The sequence below is a fragment of the Pseudopipra pipra genome, chromosome 24 (genome assembly GCF_036250125.1).
Source record: "Pseudopipra pipra isolate bDixPip1 chromosome 24, bDixPip1.hap1, whole genome shotgun sequence".
NCBI classification, from domain to species: Eukaryota; Metazoa; Chordata; class Aves; order Passeriformes; family Pipridae; genus Pseudopipra; species Pseudopipra pipra.
This window is the reverse complement of record NC_087572.1, coordinates 1,258,396-1,274,408: the sequence shown is the minus strand read 5'-3', so window position 1 is coordinate 1,274,408 and position 16,013 is coordinate 1,258,396. Positions and strand designations below refer to the sequence as shown.

Sequence of the window (16,013 nt, the reverse complement as noted above, 5' to 3'; positions counted from 1 at the left end):
TGTGGTGGCCACCTGCTCCTCTGCTTGGGTTTTTCCTTTGGGGAGGATCCAAGGTGGGGCCTCTGGAGGTCACTGGGTGTTTCAGTGTTCACATCTGGCACCGAAGCCTTTCACCCATCACCCCGCTGAGCTGGAGCAGGGTGGAACATGGTGACATACCCGGGGCACATACCTGAAGTTCTCGCGTGCTGAGAGCTGCTGAACCATGCTGGCACCTTGTCCCTGTGCCCACACTGGACCAGTTGGCAGAGGGGTGGTGGAGGGGGCACGGGGATGTGCCCTTTGCTGGCAAACACCCAGCTCAGCGCTGCGAAACACTGCAAAGCACGGGGTGTTTCTGCTCCCCACCCAACTGCCTCGGGGAAATCTGCCCAGGCCAAAAGCACCTGAACTTTCTCACCATGGCCACGTGGCCTCTACTGAAATTCCAAAATTGCAGGCAAGAGACTGCCCAAGGGGGGGTCTGGCCCTGCTCTGACAGGGTTTGGCCGCAGGGCAGGGAGCTGCTGCCTGCACAAGAAATCAGAGCTGCCAGTGTTCTCAACAACTTCCCTCTCTCCTGGGTTTATCATCTCGAGGGTCACAGCCCCCAGATTCCTGACAAGCTCTCTACAACAACATAGCTCAAATTCCTGATCCTGCTGATAGGACAGGGCAGTTCCTGGCTGAGGGAGCTCCCACTTTGCTCTTGTCCAGGATGGGGGTTCCTGTGCCTGCCCCCTCCTCTGGGCTCACCCCACTCTGCACCCCAGGCATCTCCTGGGCTCCCATTCCTGTGTGTCCCCAGCTGGGCAAACCCTCACTTGCTTTATTTGACCTCCTGGAGCCAAGAAACCTCTGGGCAAGTGGCTCCTTGTCCACCAGGAAAGCAGGGAGCAAACCTCTTGGGCACCAAGCACCCAGGGGCTCTTCAGATGTGTCCCATGGGAGGGGTGGCCCTGGCAAGGCTCCCGTGAGGCTCCCTTGCCACTTGTCTCCAGGGCGTGCCAGAGGATGCCGGAAAAGCCTCAGGGCACTTTAAAGACCAGGTGAACCGAAGGCAAGGGGAGGCACATTCCTGCCAAGCTGTGCTGGCAAAGACCTCAAATGGGGCTGCTCCATGGGGCATCTGGCTGCTCCAGCAGGATGGGGCTGACTCAGCCTCCTGGGAGCCACCAGTGCTCGGGGAGAGGGACATCCCCCTCGGGGACACATTCCAGGTCCCACGGGGGTGCAGCTGGAGGCAGCAGCAGGGCAGGGTCCCGCTGTGTGGGGACCCTGCTGCCATCCTGCTGCTTGGGGAAGGTCCCATCAGACCATCCCGGCCCTGCCAGGGTGGTGGCTGCAAGTTCCTGTTGGTTGGAGATACCAGGGAGCTGTTGCAAAACTCTGACCACAGCAAAATCATTTCAGGAGTTGAGTCATCTGTGGTTCTTAGCAACTGGTGCTGGTGGCCCCACAGCTGGGGGCTGGTGCAAGGCCAGTGTCCATCCCTGTCACCCTGGTCCTGCTGCTGGGTCTGCAGTGCCCAGACCACCCTGGTGGGGGTCAGGGCATCACCTGGCAGGAGCTGCTCATCTTGCATGTGGAGGAATCCGGCCCCATCGATGTCCTTTGTTGTTCAACCCGAGCGTGTGTGTGCATGTGCACGGACAAGAACCTCTCCAGGAGCTGTTTGCCAGACTCACCCAGTTACTGGGAACTGAACCAACCACCCTTCCCCTCCCCAAGCCCTGGGTGTGCAGGAGGGCTGTGGCTGGGAAGGAGCTTCCCTATTTCAAGAGCTGCCTGGATCTGGAAACCTTCCTGCGGCTCCTTCCCTGCGGGACAGGTACCTCCAGGGGCATGGGGTGCTGGGGGGCTGCTGGGGACCTCCGGCCGTGGGGGACAGACCCCGCGGTGTAACGGGGCACAGGGGGAGCTGTGTTTGGTGTGACGGGGTGCAGGTGGGAGCTGGGTTATGGCTGGGACTGTTGGGCCTACAGGGGCCAAAAGTGGGGACCTCAACATCACAAAGTGCCACGACGGGACCCCCCAGCCTGTGCCAGGGCCCCTGTCCCTGGGGGGTGACACAGGGGGATGGCACAGCCTGGCACCCCCCGGGAACAGGAATGGCCACCCCAGGCCTTGCTCCTCTGTCCCACCCCCCTCCTCGTGGACTGAGCCCCCCAGAGACAGTGGCTCTGCTGAGTTTGCACCCCAGGGAGGTGGGAGCCGGGCGCTTTCGGGTCCAACGCCCTGTGCCCACGCGGGGCAGGACCACAGTGACGCAGCAGGCTGGCATTCCGGGGGCTGGCTGGCGAGGGTGCTGAGCTCTGCGGGAGCACACGGGCTCTGCCGGCAGAGCTGAGCACACCTGAGCGCTGCCCCTGCCCTGCCTGGCACCCAGCCAGCACCGGGGGAGCTGTGAGGCTCCCAGAGCACAGGGACTGGCACGGGGCTCAGCACGGAGCTTGGCATGGGGGTCACATCCCCTTCCCACCCTGCTGCGGGTCCGTGGTTGGAGCTGGCACTGGGCTGAGCTGGGCAGGTGGGTGCTGGCAGGGCACTGGGGGTGGGGGCATGGGTGAATTGGCAGGCTGGTGGGGGAGGCACGGGCCTTGGGGGCGTGCAGGGACTCCGGGTTCAGCCACCAGCAGCAGTGTTTGGGAGGAAAGCAGCAGCTCCCCTCTCCTGAGTTTAAAGGAGCTGGTTCCAAGGGCTGGGTGGGAATGCTGTGGTTGTTCCCCACCCCGGCTCACTGGTTTGCCAGGGAGGATGATCTGTTTTCAGCAGGGTGGTGAATGAAGGTGGGCATGGGCAGAGGCACTGCCCTGGCACTTGGTGGCACAGGACCTCAGCTTGGCCCCACTTGGCTCAGCTGCTTGCCGAGGTGTCCCTGTGTGGGAGTGGTGTGGGAGCAGAGCAGTGGGTCTGGGGCTCGCTGCAGGGTGGCTCTGGCCAAGGCTGGGCTCCTGGGCAGCCCTGTGGGCTCCGGGCAGTGCTCCAGGCAGTGCTCCAGGCTCTGTTCCTTCCCTGCAGCCCCGGGACACTGCACTGTGCAGCCCCCCCCGGATGAGGGGACCCTGATCACCAGAGTGCCATCACACCCCCGCCATGCCCTGTGCTGGGCACTTCCCACCCCACAACTCCCTGTGAGCAGGGAAGGAGCCTGAGCCTCCTCCAGGTACGTCTCGGAGGGCACCGGGTTGGCCACGGGCAGCGGCAGCTCCTTAAAAGTGGGAATGACCCAGCTGCAGTCCTGTGAATCCCTTTGTCAGGGCAGGCACCTTCACAGCACAGAGGGTTATAAAATCCACCCGGGTTTGTAAATCCAGGTGCAGTAAAGCTCCGGGTCAGGCTTATTGTGCCACCCTCCTCGTGTGGGGCAGCCCCAGGCTGAGTTGTGGAGCTGCTTTGGCCATCGGGGCCTCCGGTGTTGCTGCCAGGGGGGCAGGAGTGGAGCCCCAGCGAGGGTGACGTGCTGGTGACACACACAGACTGTCCCTTTCTGCAGCCCCGCTCTCACCTGTGCTTGGGCTGCCTCGGGCATCACCTGTGAGACAGAAAAACCGGTCCCTGGCGTGTCCCAGCAGCCCAGCATTGCAGCAGCCACTTCCCCTTCGGCTGTTGATCCTGGCTCACTCCAGCAGATCCTGCTGCCGGCTTGCACCAACACAGCAGTCAGGCGGGGGGTTGGTGGTGGGGATTTGGCCAGGTGGCTCATCCCTTGGGGCAGAGGCTCCGTCAGAAGGAAGTGCTGAGAGGTTGAGTCACCTCTGTCACCAGGAGAGTGTGGGGACGGGTGTTACTGTGTGCAAGGGTGATGGTCCCCCCGCCCCACATGAGTGCAGCGTGGTGGGGGAGCCCAGAGGTCAGTGGGATTTAGTGCAGTGAGGGACACGCACCTCCCACTGCTCCTCACCCTCCGCTCCTGCCGCCTCTCCAGGTCGGGTGACTTTGGTCTCCACCGGCCACCATGGATTGGAAAACACTGCAGGCACTGCTCAGCGGGGTCAACAAGTACTCCACAGCCTTCGGCCGCATCTGGCTCTCCGTGGTCTTCGTCTTCCGCGTCCTGGTCTACGTGGTGGCGGCCGAGCGCGTGTGGGGCGACGAGCAGAAGGACTTTGACTGCAACACGCGACAGCCGGGCTGCACCAACGTCTGCTATGACTACTTCTTCCCCATCTCCCACATCCGCCTCTGGGCCCTGCAGCTCATCTTTGTCACTTGTCCTTCCCTCCTGGTCATCATGCACGTGGCCTACCGGGAGGACCGCGAGAAGAAGAACCGGGAGAAGAACGGGGAGAACTGCCCCAAGCTCTACAGCAACACGGGCAAGAAGCACGGCGGGCTGTGGTGGACCTACCTGCTCAGCCTCTTCTTCAAGCTTATCATAGAGATCCTGTTCCTCTACCTCCTCCACAAGATGTGGGACAGCTTCGACTTGCCACGGCTGGTCAAGTGCACCAACGTGGATCCCTGCCCCAACACCGTGGACTGCTACATCGCTCGGCCCACCGAGAAAAGGGTCTTCACCTATTTCATGGTCGGAGCCTCCTCCATCTGCATCATCCTCACCGTCTGTGAGATCTTCTACCTCATCTTCAAGCGAGTTGTCCGCGGTGCACGGAAGTGGAAGAAATCCACCAAGCGCTCCGTCAGCTACAGCAAGGCCTCCACCTGCCACTGCCACCTCAAGTCAGAGGAGAAGGACAACAAGTCCCAGACTAGGTGTGTGACAGCCCTGACTGCTGTCTGAAGGGTGCTGGGAGGGGAGGGTGGAGGGAGAAGGTGTCCTGGCATGTGCCAGGGATGGTTGGTACCAGACATGACCACCAGTGATGTCACCGCCGGACTCTTCAGCCAAGACCTCGGTGGCTGTGAGGGGAGGGGGACACATCCATGGGAACTCTCCTGCCTGGGACCGTGGGCACATCCCCAGGTGTCCCAGTGGCGTGGTGGCAGGTGGGTGCTGGCTGCCTGTGGGCATGCCTGAGGGTGTCTGTTCTTCCCACAGAGGAGAGGAGCTGTGAGCTCGCCCGTCCCAGCTGGTTCACATTCCCCTTGGTCCAGCAGCTTTTCCAGCCACCCCTGAACCCTCAAGAGTCAACCTGTGTGAAAAATGACTAAACCCAACAAACTAACATCCCTGGAGAGAGACCCATGGGTGCTTGAGCAGACACAGGTAAGGCGAGGGCAGCCCTGGAGCTCTGCCAGATGCACAGAGTAGTGCCACAAGCTTGGACATCACAACTGCACACAGATCCTCCCATATCTCCTCAGGTCCTCCAGCTCTGCTGCTCCCATGGTGGGTGTGAGTGCACTCACTGGTGCCCAACCAGAGCTGGTGTCACCCAGCATGGTGGCAGTCCCAGCTTGCTGTGCCTCACAAGTGCACAGTCCCAAGCACTGTTTCATCCTCCTGTATTTTGTACCAAAAAACCCAAAGGAATTTTGGGCTCGGCACCACAGCAGGAGCTCTCTTCATGCACCTGAAGCAATGACAGAGGAGCAGAGCTCCAGGCTGTTGCCAACTGTTCTCTCGGCCCAGTTTGCCCAGTTTGACAGTACTGGGGCAGGGCAGCTTCTCCCCCTTGGCTCACACGAGCGCCGTGCCAGGTCTTGCCCAAATGCCACTGCTGTCTCTGCTGCTTCCCTTGGTGCCTCTGTGTCCCACTCACCTCGGACGGACACGTCACATATGGCACAAGCTACGGATCCAATAAAACATTGCTTGGAGACACTGGAATCTACTCTGTCCGCTGGAAATCGGGGGGACTGGTGAGGGCAGATGACATGGATTTGCAGAGGTTCCCCAGGACCCCGGGTGCTCCTCATCCGCCCGAGCCGGGCAGGGCAGTCGAGCCCCGGGCCGGGCTCACTCCTCCCGCTCCGCCTCTCCCGGCTTGTCACGCGTCGTTAAACCTTAACTCAGCAGAACCGCACGCTGGCCCCCCAAGGAAATCAAGGAAGGATCAGCATCAATTATTTACTAAACCTTGGTAAATATTATAATAAATAGAAATTATTTCCATTTAATCTCTCCATAAGCAGCGCTAGCGGAGGGTCCGCTGTTCCCAGCTCCGCTCGGCCCGCCCGCACTCCGCAGCCCCACGAGCGTGTTGTGGTGTGTGCCGAGACCCCCGACAGCAAAGCTCCGTCTGAAACTCGCGGGCAGGTCCCGGGCAGGGCTCCGGTGGGGCTCATCCTGGGAACCGGCGGGATGCGGGACCGGGGCCGCGCTCCGGTGGGGCTCCAGCACCACCCAGCGCCCGCCGCGCCGCACGGACCCGCGGGGGCAACCACGAGTGGGCAGGGACGGAACATCCCCGGACACGGACACTGGGCGGGGGACGGAGCATCCCGGGGACACCCCGCCGGGCAGGGGACGGGACATCCCCGGGACGCTGGGCGGGGGACGGGACATTCCCGGGACACGCTGTCGGGCAGGGGACGGAGCATCCCGGTACACGGGGCAGCGGACAGAGCATCCCCGGGGTCCCCGCCCCGCTCGGCGGGTTTGTCCGGTGGCGGAGCCGCAGCCGGGGACGAGCGGGCGGGAACAGCCGGATTTCCCACTGTCCCCCACCGGCTTCGGCCCCGACGGGTCCCGGCCGCCTCTGGGGGTCCCCGCTGCCCCCGCCCCGCCCGCCGGGGCCGCCCCCTCGTCGGGGGGCGGTGGGAAGGGGCGGCCCCGCACACCTGCGGCCCGGCCCGGCACTAAGCCCCGGCCCCCCGGTTTCCTGCCGCGCTCCTCCCCCGGGCCCCGCACGACCGGAGCCGCCGCAGATCCCGGCCCGACCCCTCACACTCAGCGCAGCCCGAGCCCGGCGGGACGTTCCCGGCGCAGCGGAGGTGAGTGGGGACCGCCGGGACCCCCGGGACCCCGGCGCCGCTCAGGGACACCGTGCTGGGGACGGGACGCGGATACCCCCTCGGCCCCCCGCTGCAGGGGTGCCTTTAACGGCACAGCCGGCACTTCTGCGCTTAATTAGCAGCGGTTAATAAGGAGCCGGGGCTGCAGCCGCCCTCTCGCTCCTTCCCAGCCGGGCTGCGGGGCTGAGCACCCGCGGGGTGCGGGCTGGGCTCCAAGGGGTCCCCACAGCAGCAGGAGGTCGGTGAGGGGTGCTAGGGGTCCCCTGGGCGAGGGAAGAGTGCTGGGGGTCCAGCGTCCCGCAGCCATGAGCTGTGGGTGTTCTGGGCTGGGTGCTGCTGGGGCAGGTGAATCTCTGTGCTGCCTCTTCTCCCCCTGCCCCGTGTTCCTGCACTGGGCAGGCGTAAGTAGAAGGAGCCCTCCGGGTCTCAGAAAGCCTGGGTGCTTCCCTCAAGTGTGGGATGTCCCTCAGTGGGTTTGCTGGGACACTCTGCAGAGCAGCTGTATCCCAAAAAATCACGAGGCTTAGGTGGCCCTACCTGCCCTGTGCTCCTCAGCATGGAAAGAGGGAATTGATGTGCCTGCTCTCCCCTCTCTGCTGGCAGAGGCACAGGCTCCCCAGAAGATGGGTGACTGGGATTTCCTGGAGAAACTGCTGGACCAAGTCCAGGAGCACTCGACCGTGATCGGGAAGATCTGGCTCACGGTGCTCTTCATCTTCCGCATCCTCATCCTGGGCCTGGCCGGGGAGTCCGTGTGGGGGGACGAGCAGTCGGATTTCGTGTGTAACACCAAGCAGCCGGGCTGCACCAACGTCTGCTACGACAAAGCCTTCCCCATCTCCCACATCCGCTACTGGGTGCTCCAGTTCCTCTTTGTCAGCACCCCGACCCTGATTTACCTGGGCCACGTTATCTATCTGTCCCGGAGGGAGGAGAAGCTGAAGCAGCAGCAGAGTGAGCTTCGGGCTGTCCACAGCAAGGACCCGAAGATCGAGCAGGCCCTGGCAGCCGTGGAGAAGAAGATGTCCAAGATCTACGTGACAGAGGACGGGCGGCTCAAGATCCGAGGGGCGCTGATGTGGACCTACATCACCAGTGTGATCTGCAAGAGCATCTTCGAGGCTGGTTTCCTCGTGGGCCAGTGGTACCTGTACGGCTTCTCCATGGTGCCCCGCTACGTGTGCAAGAGGGACCCCTGCCCCCACCAGGTGGATTGCTTCATCTCCCGCCCCACCGAGAAGAGCATCTTCATCATCTTCATGCTGGTGATGGGCCTGATCTCCTTAATCCTGAACCTCCTGGAGCTCTTCCACCTCTGCTGCAAGAACCTGCTCAGCAACATCAAGAAGGCGTCGGGGCCGGTCGTACCGAGCCGGGACGTCTTTGCCCAGGACATGGTGTCGGATCCCTACGCACCCAAGCACTACCCCTTCCTGCCCATGGCTGAGAGCCACGTGCCATCCTACCAGACCTACAACAAGCTCTCCAGCGAGCAGAACTGGGCCAACTTCCACAACGAGGAGAGCCTGGCGCTGGGCAGCGGCAGCAGGCCCCTGTCGGACCCCTACGCCCCCCGGGCTGCTGAAGCCTCTGCCCCGGAGGAGAAGCCGTGCAGCCGGCCCGGGAGCTCGGCCTCCAAAAAGCAGTATGTGTAGTGCCAGGCTGGCCCTGGCTGGCAGGGGGACCTTCCCCTGTCCCACCTGCCTGCAGAGGTGCTGCCTGTGGGCAGGCAGCTGCCTCCTGCCTGGTGCTGTGCCTTACGGACACACTGCCCTCCGGAGGCGGGATGCTCAGGATGCTCTGGAGCGGGGCTGAGCGCAGCCTCTGCTCTCTTCTGTTTTCCCCAATGACCCCGCAAGGAAGGAAACTGTAGAAAGTTCCCCGGGACGCTGCGTCCCGTGTGCCTCGCTCTGGGAAAGGGAGAAATCCCTGGAGCCACCCTGTGGAACAGGCTGTCCCTGGGGCTGTAGCAGGAGGCTGCTGGCCATCGGGAGCTGCGGCTCGGCCGGACCCCAGAGCCTCTGCCGGGATGAGAGCCGGGAGCGTGGCCGTGGGAAGCTGCTCCCCTCCAGCCTCTGCACAGAGCAGGCTGAGCCTGGGACAGACACGGGAAGCTGGGCTGGAGCAGTGCTGACAGATCCTGGCCACCAGCCCCGTCCCATTGCAGTGACCCTGGCATCTGTCCAGGGTTTGCTGCCGGAGCTGCCCCCTCCCCATGGGACACAGGGGGGTTAATCCAGTGGCAGCTCTGTCGTGACCGGCAGATCCCGATGGCTGCAGGGTCACCACGGGTGACCCAGGAGTGTGAGTTCCCTCTGCCCTCCCGGCCCTGGACCCTTTCCCATGGGATGTGTGCCTTTAAGTTATTTTTAACCTGCTGGCCTGAGCACGGAGCTTTCTGTCTTAAAGGTGCAGTTTGCAGGGGATCTGGGGAGCCCTGTCCATGTGCCTTGGAGCCCTTGGGGTTATGGGGAGGAATCAGACCAGCAGCTTCTGGTTCGGAGGGTCACTGGGTTTTATTACTTTGCACTAGTCATCTCCTGCTGTGGGCTGAGGTGCCAGGGGGGGATGGAAGAACCAACTGCTGCCATGGGACCTGTCCCCCAAATTCCCCAGCCCACTGATGCTGTGAGAGGGGATGGTCCTGCTGTGACCAAAGGGCTGAAGCTCCTGTGTGACCCAGGCACGAGTGCAGGATGTGGGCACTGCCCTCAGTGCTGTTTCCTTTCCCTCTGGCAGACTCGGTGTTGCATCTTGTTGAATAAAGTTGGATGAATGAGAAAAGGTGAAGTGTGATGTGACTGTGCTTCCTGAAGCCTCCAGCTGGTTCTGGGAGGGCAGGTGAGGGTTTGGGGCTGAGGGAGGGGGAAGGATGCTGTCCTGAGAGTGATGGGACTGGGGGGGAGAGTGGGTCACTCATCCACTGAAAGCACAACTGTCCCTGCTGTAGTGTCCTGTCCCCCTGAGCCCAGCCTCAGCTCAGGGTTCTGACAGGGCTGTCATGTCACAGGCCCATGGTGGCCCCAGGCAGAGCTCAGTCCCCCTCCCTGTGCTGCAGATAAACCCAGCAGAGGCTGTGGAGCTGCTTGTGGCTGCATAATAGGTGGAAATGAGCTGCAGATAAAGGCACACAATGTGGCTGGGGCTGTTGTTTAGTTTCTCTGGCTGAGCCAGGCCAGGGCAGAGCCTGCTCTCTGCCAAGGGCCTCTCCAGCAAGGGTGGAACGGGCTAAAAATACCCTAGAGAAGATGAAATATGGGTGATACGGGGCAGTATCGCTGCCATCGGCCCCTGGAGGAAATGAGGAGGGAGGCACCCGGCTCAGCTGCCCTTGGGGCAGAGCCTGGGCTGGTGGCTGAGCCCATCCTTGGCTTCCTCCCTCCAGGGGACGAGGGGGGTGAAATCCCCCTGGGTGGGGGCCTGGGGTGCACACCACCAGCTCCCAGCTCTTCCCTCCACGAGGATGCTGGGGTAAACCCTGCCTGGGATAACTCTGCCCTGCTCCCACCATCTCCAGAGGGACCCTGCCCTGCTCCCACTGTTGCCCGATGGGGATCCCCTGGGCCACCCTGGGGGGCCACAGCCCAGTGTTCCCTGGGCACCATCAGAGCTGCAGAGCCGCACTGTGGCTCTGGAGAGAGCAGCCCAGGGCCAGAAGGCCGTGCCCATGTGACAGGGATGGGAGCAGCCGTGCCGTGTGTTTACCCACCGCCGTGTCCCCCGCTCACCTCCCGCTCCGGGACTCCTATTTTTGTTGGCACGGGGGGAGCGTCACGCTTTTCCCAGCGACCCCGCAAGGTGGAAAACAAGACGGCCGAGCCCCTGGACACGGTGCCCAAACACAGCTCCACGTCCCACTATTGTTCCCATGTTGTGACAAAGGGCTGGGGGCAGCCGGAGTGACCCTGCGCCGCCGGCCCTGCCATGGCACACGCCAACAACAACAGCGAGGGGCTCACCCGCGGGGAGGGGGAGGCAGCGGGGCCGGGGTTGGCAGCACCCCCCAGGAGGGAGGGCAGCCCTTAGGCAAATAAAAGTTTGGAGCTGATAAGGGCCCGGGCTGGCCCCACGCAGCCCTTTGGCACAGCCCTTTGGCCTTTCTCACGCCTCCGTGCTCCCTCCTGAGCAAACAGGCCCCTCCGGTGCCTCCTCCCCCAGCACTGGGATGCTGAGCCCTGTGCTGGCACAGGCAGCCCGAGGGCTGCAGTGAGGGGGCTCCTCATGGGGCACCCCCTGAGTTAGGGAACACTTTGGGGCAGCTCTGCCAGTCCTGGAGGGGCCACACACTCCCCGGGACCCCAATTCCCTCTGGGGGTGCTGGTCTAACAACAGTCACAGCCCCCAGGAGCCCTGTGGCTCCTCTGCAGAGATGTTTCTGCCCTCTTCCCAGTTAGGACCAGTCTGTGCTGGGCTCTCCTTGCCCAGTTCTGCCATGGTCCAGGGAAGAGGGCTGTCCTGCCTGAAAAGCTCTGCCAAAGACACTGGATAAGCACCAAGGGGTTTATTTTTAAGCTTTCCCAGTGCACAGCAAACAGCAAGTGTCTAAATCTGGCCCGCTCTCAGGAAGAGCCACAGCAGGAGCAGAATCACAGCTGAGGGGGAGGACGGGCAGGGTGATGGGCAGGGCCATGGCAGGCAGGGCCACAGCGTGGCCCCCCTTCCCTGTAGGGGCCCTGTCCATGCCCGGGGCTCTGCCCACAGCTTCCCAGTGCCCCACTTCCCACACATCTTCAGAGGGAGCAGGCAGGAGCATCCTCCTCCCAGGCCAGGCACGGAGCCCTGTCCACAGCAGCACTCACCCCCAGGGCAACCCCAAACCAGGAGCAATCCTGCCCTTTCCAGCCGCTGCCAGCAAAGGAAAGGCAAACCCCACGGAGCTCCCTTCCTCCCCGGGGTTATATTTAGCCCTCCACGCGCGGGCACGGCAGACAATGCACCCTGTGTGAGAACCGCGGGCGGAGGAAACGCGCTCAATAGCCCCGACGACTTCCCGCATCCTGACATTGTCACTCCCCCACCCCGGCCACTTCCTCGTGTGGAGGCACCAGGACCGCGGTGCCCACCCTGGGATGGGTCCTACCCCTGCCAGCAGCTCAGGGCATCGTCCTGATGCGACACCGGGCGGGCAGGGGCTGCTGCCTGCAGAGCAGGGGGCTTTTCCTGGCGTGGGAAGGTGGATGCTGTCTGAAAACAAGGAGCTGCGGTGGTCCTGGGGTGCTGGGGATGGGGAGTCAGCCCTGGGCTGTGGCTGCTGGAAAAGGCAATGTCGAGTGGGAATGGAACACGTCCCACTGCAGCTGTCCCCAGTCAGGGCTCAAGAGATGTCACTGCTCCTGTCCCACGGTACTTCAGGGCCTTTGCCGGCCACGGAAGGAGCCACCAGGCCCGGCCTGGAGGGAGCCATGGCAGGAAGAGGCAAGTGAGATGTGAAGGCTGGGAAAGGACTCGGCTGCTCTTGGGAAAAGGGCAAAACTGGAGCCTGGGAAAAGCCTGGGCTGGGAGGGAGCAGATGTCCCCAGGGGCTGTGGGGGACGCGCTGAGGGGACGAGCTGCCTGCTCTGCCGTGCACCCTCTGGGTCCCCGAGCCACGGGGACACTGCACCACGGGCAGGACCAGGGTGTCCCGGGATCACTGCGCTGCGCCAGGACGGGACACGGGAGCGTGAGTCCCTGCAGGCCCCAGCTCCCCCCGCCAGCCCCCACACTGCTCCTCTCTCCCAAAGTGTCAGCATCCTTTTGGGAAGGGGACAGCCGGCCCTGGGCCGTCCCCGTGCCAGCGCAGGGTCACATCACAGTGTCCCCAGCCCTGCACAGCTGGTGCCTCCCTGTCTGATCTCACCGGACGTCCGCTGCGGCCATCCAGGTGTGCTGAGTGGCTGGGGGGGGTCTCAGTGCCCCCCATCCTGCACAGCAGCTGTCCCAGGCCCCTGAGCCACCCCAGGGAGCTGGGGCACAGCTGGCTCTCGGCATCCTGCCTCCGGAAACCGCCACCTGCTCCTCTCGTGAGCTGCTCATGATGGACCCCAGGGATAAACCCAGCCCCAGGCAGGGCAGAGGGTCTGTTGGGAAGCCGCAGCCACCCTCGGAGCCAGCAAGGTACCAGGGCCCTGCCAAGGGCACCACAGCCACCTTGACCCCCCTGAGCCTGGGACATGCCCACCATGGGCTGGGCAGAGACAGGGAGCACTTGTGGCTGCTGGATTCAATCCCTGCCCCATGGCACTATGCAGCCACAGCTGGCTCTGGACACGGAGTTATCCCTGAAGCTGGACAAGCCTTGGAGGATGCTCCCCCACAAAATGCCAGCCTCGAGGCCAGGCATGGGACTCCCTGCCTGGGGACAGGCTGGCTGCTGGCACAGCTCCTTGCCACACTCCCACTGCAGTGCCCAGCTGGGCCGTGCTGGGAACACCTGGATTACAAACCCACTGGAACAGACCAAGGAGCTGCGTGTGAGCAGCCGAGGGCAGGCTCGGGAGGGCAGGTTTTTATGACAATGGTTTATTCAGCAAAGCTGCCTCTGGCTCTTGGTGAGCCACCGTGGCTGCTCACCCCAGCCCTGAGTGCCTGCCGGCTCCTATTCTCGTCCCGCTGGCGCTTCCCAGGCAGCACATTGTTGGGATTCAATGGGAGGAAGGGAGGGCTCAGGAGAAAGGCGACGGGGCTTGGGGAAGTGGCTTCACTCCTGTCCCAGCGCCTGCGGGAATCCACAGCCCCACAGCCAGGGGGACACACGGGAGTCCCTGGACACATGGGAAACAGCTGATGAAAAAACAGCTGGAAGCACGACAGGCAGCCAGGACAGGCACAGGGCAGGGGCTGCCCTGCCAGGTGCCATCAATCCCCAAACTGTCACCATCAGGGCTCAGCCCTTCCCAACGGCATCACTCCACCACCACGCTGGAGCAGCCCCCCCGACCGGCACCGCATGGGACTGGGAGAGGAAACGGGGCAGCGAGGCCCCCCCAAAGCCCAATTGTGCCCGGCCAGGCCTGGGAACAGGCGGATCAATGGGCTATAAACAGCCGGGGGAGCCACTCTGGCGCGGGGGGAACAAAGGCATTTTGGAGCCGTTTCCGAGCTGGTCCCAGCTGGGGAAAGGGACAGCACCGCTCCCACCCCGGCACACAATAGGGACCAGCCATCACCCCACAGCCTGGCTGGGAAAGCAGGAGGCCAAGGACAGGGGCTACTTCAGGGGACAGTGCCAGCCTGGCAGGGGGACGAGGCAGTGGCACTGCGATCCCCAGGGCAGGTGGCAGCGGGACAGGGTTGGGGCAGGCTTTGCATCACCCCCAGACTCCTCCTGCACCTTCTCCCCCAGGCTCAGCTGCCCTCGCAGACCGTGGTGGCAAAGGCTGGAGCATTCCTGGGCCGTGAGCCCGGCCGAGGGCAGCGATCCAGCCCAGGACAGCAGCTCGGGAGGCAAACAGAGCCGGGGCAGGGCAGTAAAGCTGTCAGCGGGGCAGGAGCTGGCCCCGAGGCTGCAGGACAGAGTGTGTGAAATGCTGACTGGCTGCTGACTCGGGGCTCTGCTCCGGGCACGGCAGATTTATGGTCCCCAGGAGGGGAAGGCCGGGCTGGGGCAGCACTGGGGCCTTGCTCAGGCACCACGGGAAAAAACAAGCTGGGAGGCAGAGATAACCCCAGTCCCGGCCTCGGCCTGGCTCCCTGCTCAGCACCTCTGGCCAGGCTTTGTCCCTGCTCTGCCAGCAATGCCTGAGGCTGGAGGGGACACCGGCCACCAGTCCCAGTGTTCACTGCCAGCCTCTCCCTGCCAGCCTCTCCCTGCCCAGCACCCCAGCGGGACCCCCCCAGTCCCCCGGACCCCACCCAGCACTGACACAGCCCCTGTCACCGAGATAAGGAGGTGGATGACGTGGCCAGGGGAGCCAGGAGGGAGGCACAGCCGCAGCACAGGCTGGGATTTCAGTGCCTACCCCTCCTTCCTGCCCACCACCCTGCTGCCAGGCCCCGAGGGCCGTGCCCAGCTGGGGACAGCGATGGCATTTGTCCCACTGCAGGAGATGCTTCTTGAACACACAGGGAGCAGACACTCCCTGAGCCAGGGCTGGGGCCGTGCTGATGCAGAAGACACAGAGGCCCGAGGACTGACAGAAGTTTATTGTGGCAGAGGGCAGAGATCCCCCTGATCCCCACACACCACCACGACGGAGCAGGGCCAGGACTTCCACCTCCCTCTGTCACCCTTCCTCGCAGGGACGATGCACAGAGGGGTCCCCAGAGATCTCCACCACTGCTCAGGCTCCCGTGGGTGTACCGTGGTAGCGTGGGGCTGTGTTGGGGTTCACCAAGAGCCACAGAGGATCTGGAAGCAGGGCAGCAGCTCCTCCTGCTGCCGGTGCTCAGCCTGACCCCATCTCATGGCACTCAGGTCCAACCTTCTTCTACGTTCACACCATGGAAGAAGCCAAACCTGAGGAGACACAGGTGGAACCAGGCCAGGAGGGTTCTGTGCTTCAGGGGCCAGGCCGGGCCGGGGGCTGATGAGTTCCAGCCACACTCCACCTCCTCGCAGGGCCCCCTGCCCGCTCCCACCGGGGTCTGGGGGCTGTTCCTTGGCCACATCCACGGCGCGGGAGAACCTGACCCTCCGGAGGGCCCGCAGGGGCAGGGGGCAGGAGCCGGGCCGTGGAAGCTGTGCAGCTCCGGGGCAGTGCCGGCGGCCGCTCCGGGGCACGGCCTTTGCCCCGGGAACCCTTTATTAACTCTTTTCGGGGCGGTTCCTGTTGAGCACGGCCCGAGGGGCGAACTCCAGCTTGTCCTTCAGGCTCACCACCTTGGTCAGGTCCTCGCCCGCGATCTCCTGCAGCTTGCGCTCCTCGCGCAGCTCCGAGATGCTCTTCTCGTCCTGGGCCGTGGCCGGGGGGTCCCCGCGCAGGAACCACTCGAGCTGCGAGCCCACCAGCCCCACCACGAAGGCCACCGGGAAGGTGACGTAGGGCGCCTTGGAGCGCACGGCCGCCCACAGCACGGACCACATGGCTGCGGACAGCGCCGGGAAGCGGCACCGCCCGCGACCCCCGCGCCGGGACCCCCCCGGGCCCGCAGGGACCCCCCGCCCGGCCCGGCCCGGCCGCGCTCCCCGGCCCCGCCCCTTCCGGTCACCGGCACCGCCGGCGGGGCCGCACCGCCCCCTGGCGGACACCGCG

At 64.0% G+C, this 16,013-nt stretch overlaps 3 protein-coding genes across 4 annotated transcripts; 2 read left to right on the top strand and 1 right to left on the bottom strand.

Annotated features, from left to right (window-relative positions):
- Positions 1-1,712: 1,712 nt before the first annotated feature.
- On the top strand, positions 1,713-5,069 carry GJB3 (gap junction protein beta 3). 2 transcript variants are annotated; one of them, XM_064635466.1, is made up of 4 exons: positions 1,713-1,810; positions 3,001-3,145; positions 3,908-4,695; positions 4,982-5,069. In XM_064635466.1, exons 3-4 carry the CDS (start codon positions 3,938-3,940, stop codon positions 4,995-4,997), a joined length of 774 nt encoding a protein of 257 aa, XP_064491536.1. In that variant the 5' UTR covers positions 1,713-1,810; positions 3,001-3,145; positions 3,908-3,937; the 3' UTR covers positions 4,998-5,069. The 2 variants fall into 2 exon arrangements, with proteins under 2 accessions (XP_064491536.1, XP_064491534.1); XM_064635464.1 differs by lacking the exon at positions 4,982-5,069 and having other exon boundaries at positions 3,908-4,723.
- A 2,394-nt stretch (positions 5,070-7,463) lies between these two features.
- On the top strand, positions 7,464-9,630 carry GJA4 (gap junction protein alpha 4). Its single transcript, XM_064635461.1, has one exon. It carries the CDS (start codon positions 7,464-7,466, stop codon positions 8,493-8,495), a length of 1,032 nt encoding a protein of 343 aa, XP_064491531.1. The 3' UTR covers positions 8,496-9,630.
- A 5,319-nt stretch (positions 9,631-14,949) lies between these two features.
- Positions 14,950-15,955, bottom strand: SMIM12 (small integral membrane protein 12). Its single transcript, XM_064635467.1, has one exon. It carries the CDS (start codon positions 15,842-15,844, stop codon positions 15,566-15,568), a length of 279 nt encoding a protein of 92 aa, XP_064491537.1. The 5' UTR covers positions 15,845-15,955; the 3' UTR covers positions 14,950-15,565.
- Between the last annotated feature and the right edge of the window lie 58 nt (positions 15,956-16,013).

Coding starts and splice junctions, on each gene's coding strand:
- GJB3 (XM_064635464.1), top strand. CDS start 3,938: ATGGATTGGAAAACACTGCAGGCACTGCTCAGCGGGGTCAACAAGTAC.
- GJA4 (XM_064635461.1), top strand. CDS start 7,464: ATGGGTGACTGGGATTTCCTGGAGAAACTGCTGGACCAAGTCCAGGAG.
- SMIM12 (XM_064635467.1), bottom strand. CDS start 15,844: ATGTGGTCCGTGCTGTGGGCGGCCGTGCGCTCCAAGGCGCCCTACGTC.